This window comes from Buceros rhinoceros, unplaced genomic scaffold (assembly GCF_000710305.1).
Source record: "Buceros rhinoceros silvestris isolate BGI_N320 unplaced genomic scaffold, ASM71030v1 scaffold4705, whole genome shotgun sequence".
In the NCBI taxonomy this organism is placed as follows: Eukaryota; Metazoa; Chordata; class Aves; order Bucerotiformes; family Bucerotidae; genus Buceros; species Buceros rhinoceros.
The window spans coordinates 1-3,271 of record NW_010412159.1 but is presented as its reverse complement, the minus strand read 5'-3'; the positions used below and the strand labels follow the sequence as shown (position 1 = coordinate 3,271).

At 48.5% G+C, this 3,271-nt stretch overlaps 1 protein-coding gene across 1 annotated transcript; it reads left to right on the top strand.

Annotated features, from left to right (window-relative positions):
* Positions 1 to 325: 325 nt before the first annotated feature.
* LRIT2 (leucine-rich repeat, immunoglobulin-like and transmembrane domains 2) lies at positions 326 to 3,264 on the top strand (the record flags this gene model as incomplete). The annotated part of the gene is made up of 4 exons (XM_010136274.1): positions 326 to 435; positions 821 to 1,602; positions 2,690 to 2,719; positions 3,025 to 3,264. Coding segments are annotated over exons 1-4 (1,162 nt in total), but the record flags the coding sequence as incomplete, so codon positions are not given.
* Between the last annotated feature and the right edge of the window lie 7 nt (positions 3,265 to 3,271).

The window sequence follows — 3,271 nt, the reverse complement described above, 5'->3', positions numbered from 1 at the left end:
AAAAAAAAAAAAAAAAAAGGTAAATAGGCCGGGGTAACTACTTGTGAGGGCTTAGGGACAGGAGTGGGTTTGGCTCCATCTTCATATTCCCAACCAAATAACCATGTCTGTCAGAATCCCCGCAGCTAAAGCCGAGCGTGGTGCTGGGGGTGATTTTTAGCACTTCAGCACAGGCTGTGAACCATACTGTATGTCTTCTTCAGGGTTGGGTCCCCAGCAGGATTTATTTTTGCGTCAAGGAAGATTACAGCTAATAGGATTTGCTTCTTGGAGGCTCTTGGCATGTTTGGTGCAAACCCTGCACAGTTCTTCCTTAAAGGAGAATATGGACCCTATTTGCCACATTTTTCTTCTGCTGCTGCTCTTCCACAAGATAAACTCCTCTGTTTCGTCTTGTGTCACAGGATGCTCTTGCTCTCAGGACAGCTTTGGAAGGTAAGAACGCTAGTTACCCTTATTGTAGCACCATGCGAGCAGCTCAGAGACTCCCGATATACATTTGCTGATGATGCGAGCACCAGACCCAAACAGATGGCCTCATGGTGTGCCTCCACGAGTAATCGAATAGTCCTAGCTCCAGCAGAGAGTGAGATTTCTCCTAATTCCCTGTGATATACAGTTGCCTACTTAGTAATTTTTATGAGTTAATTGTATTTGTGGGAAGACGGGTGTAAAACCCAGGGAAGGATAGACGTACTGCTGATGCGTGCCCTGTATGCAACACCTTATGATTCAAGTGCTTGTAGACCTGTATAGGGAACTGGCTCGTGAGCCATGAAGGTGGTGTGTGACCTGGAGAACTGTCTGGTTTTCTCCTTAGGAGTTTGCTCTGCATGTCTGCACAGCTGAGGCAGATCCCTGCAAACATTCCGCAGGACATCCGGAAAATTAGAATAGAAAATTCTCACCTAACAGAATTGCCTCGTGGCTCTTTTGAGAACGTTAGTGCCTTGGAGTATCTCTGGCTCAATTTTAACAACATCACGGTGATGCATATCAAGAGCCTGGAGTATCTGGCGGCTCTGAAGGAGCTGCGCTTGCAAGGGAACAAATTGAGCTCGGTGCCATGGACAGCGTTTCAAGACACCCCGGCTCTGAGAATCCTGGATCTGAAGCACAATCGGCTGGATGTCCTTCCAGAACATGCGCTCCGCTATCTGCCCAACCTGACCTATTTAGATCTATCCTCAAATCAGCTTACCGTCATATCCAGGGATGTCTTCTACAACTGGCCTGTCTACCAGAGAAGTCAGGGGGCGGAGGGGCAGATAGAAGCTATTTCCAATGCTGTCCTGGCCCTTCACGACAACCCCTGGATTTGCGACTGTCGCCTGCGGGGATTTGTCCAGTTTATCAAGTCGGTTGGCCCACCCATTATTCTGATGAATTCCTACTTAACTTGTTCCAGCCCGAAATTCAGGTCGGGGAAGTATTTTCACGAAGTGGAGCTCAACAGCTGCATGAAGCCCCTGACCTCTGCCCTTGACACTAACCTGACGGTCCCAGTGGGACTAAACATCACCCTGACCTGCTTTGTGCAAGCCAGCCCTTCCCCGGCTGTCTGGTGGACCTATGCCCTCAAACTTCTAAGGGCATTTAATGGTAAGCAAAGCTTTTTCTTCCCCCCTCTTCTTTTTTTTTTTTTTATGGCAGACATTCTATTGTTTTTTTTTTTTTTTTTTAATTAAAAATTTATGTTCTGCTATTCTACATAGGGCTTCAGGCCATCTCAGTCACCACACCAGCTCCCAGCCCCTTGAGACCATCACAGTTATTGTGGCAGCAATAATCCAAATCATCTTAATCATCCTACATGCCTAAGCACGCCTGACCAGCATGAGAAGAGCTGCTTCACGTGGGGTATCAGTCAAAGATGAAGGGAGCACGGCTTCATTTTTACACAGTTATATTTTGTGTGGATTTTTAGTAGTAGCTCTTTCATCACGACACGTGGTGTAAGAACTGTTAATAATACATCAGCTGTACTTGTATAATACATATGTAGTTATCTAGTCATATATATTTACACTACATATTACACACCACCTTCATGAGCACACTCTGCATGTACGTGTGTGTTTGTAGGAGCGTGTTTGCACACACGCCTTTGTGTGGTTCTGTACTATTGCCCTACGTTTTCTCAAGAAATATCTGTACAAAACCATGGAGCCTTGTTGCCTGTCCGTTCATTTTCCATGGCCAAACCAGAGGCTGTCGTTCTCCATAAGCCTTGCTTAGTTATAGCCTTCACTGAGGGCCTTGTATTAGAGGCCTTTTCCTCTTCTTCCTCTCCCAGCTCTGCTCTTACACACTCTCCCTCGCGTTTGTTTTTACTGAGAGCCTTCACATTTATTTTTACAAATAGCCTTCAATAGGCCAAGTTGCTATTTTCACCCAGTAAACTCATAACGCCTACGGGCACGGCACGGGTTATGTGTGCTCCTGATAAGCCAGCTAGTTAAAGAAGGTGGTATTAGCCCTTCGTCCTGGACCGAGATTGGCTTTGTGTCGTAGCAGCACTTGTGCGTTTTCCCATGGGCACAAGCTGAGTTAATCACAGGCTTTTCCTGACTGCAGCCCTGTTTGGATAGAAAAGAGGGTGTTTCAGACTGGGCATGGTGGTCATGCCCATGTGGTCAAAAAGGCCAACAGCATCCTGGGTTGTATCAGCACTGGTGTGGCCTAGCAGGCGCAGAACCAGGGCAAGGATTGTCCCCCTGTACTGGTCACTGGGGGGGCTGCACCTTGAATCCTGAGTTCAGTTTTGGACCCTCACTCCCAGAAGGACCTTGAGGGGCTGAAATGTGTCCAGAGAAGGGCAACAAAGCTGGTGCAGGGTCTGGAGGAGCTCCTGAGGAGCGGCTGAAGGACCTGGGGTCGTTGAACCTAGAGAAAAGGAGGCTCAGGGGAGATCTTACTCTCAACAACTCCCTAACAGGAGGTTGGAGTGAGCTGGGGGTAGGTTTCTTCTCCGAAGGTCATGGTGACTCCTTATCTGCTGACACAACTCTTCTCTTCCTGCAGTGTCCACCGAGCCCATCAGTGAGGACACCATCCGGTCAGAGCTGCTGATCCCAGCGGCACGGCTAGCGGATGCTGGCAACTACACCTGCATGGCTGCTAACTTCTTGGGCAATGCCTCAGTGGTCATCGCCCTTCATGTGGGGGCCCCATGGGCATCCACTACCCCCCCAGACTGGGCTCTTGTTGCTCCTGCTGATCCGGGTGCCCATGTAGAAGTGCGTATTGCCAAGCAGACAGTCTATGGCAT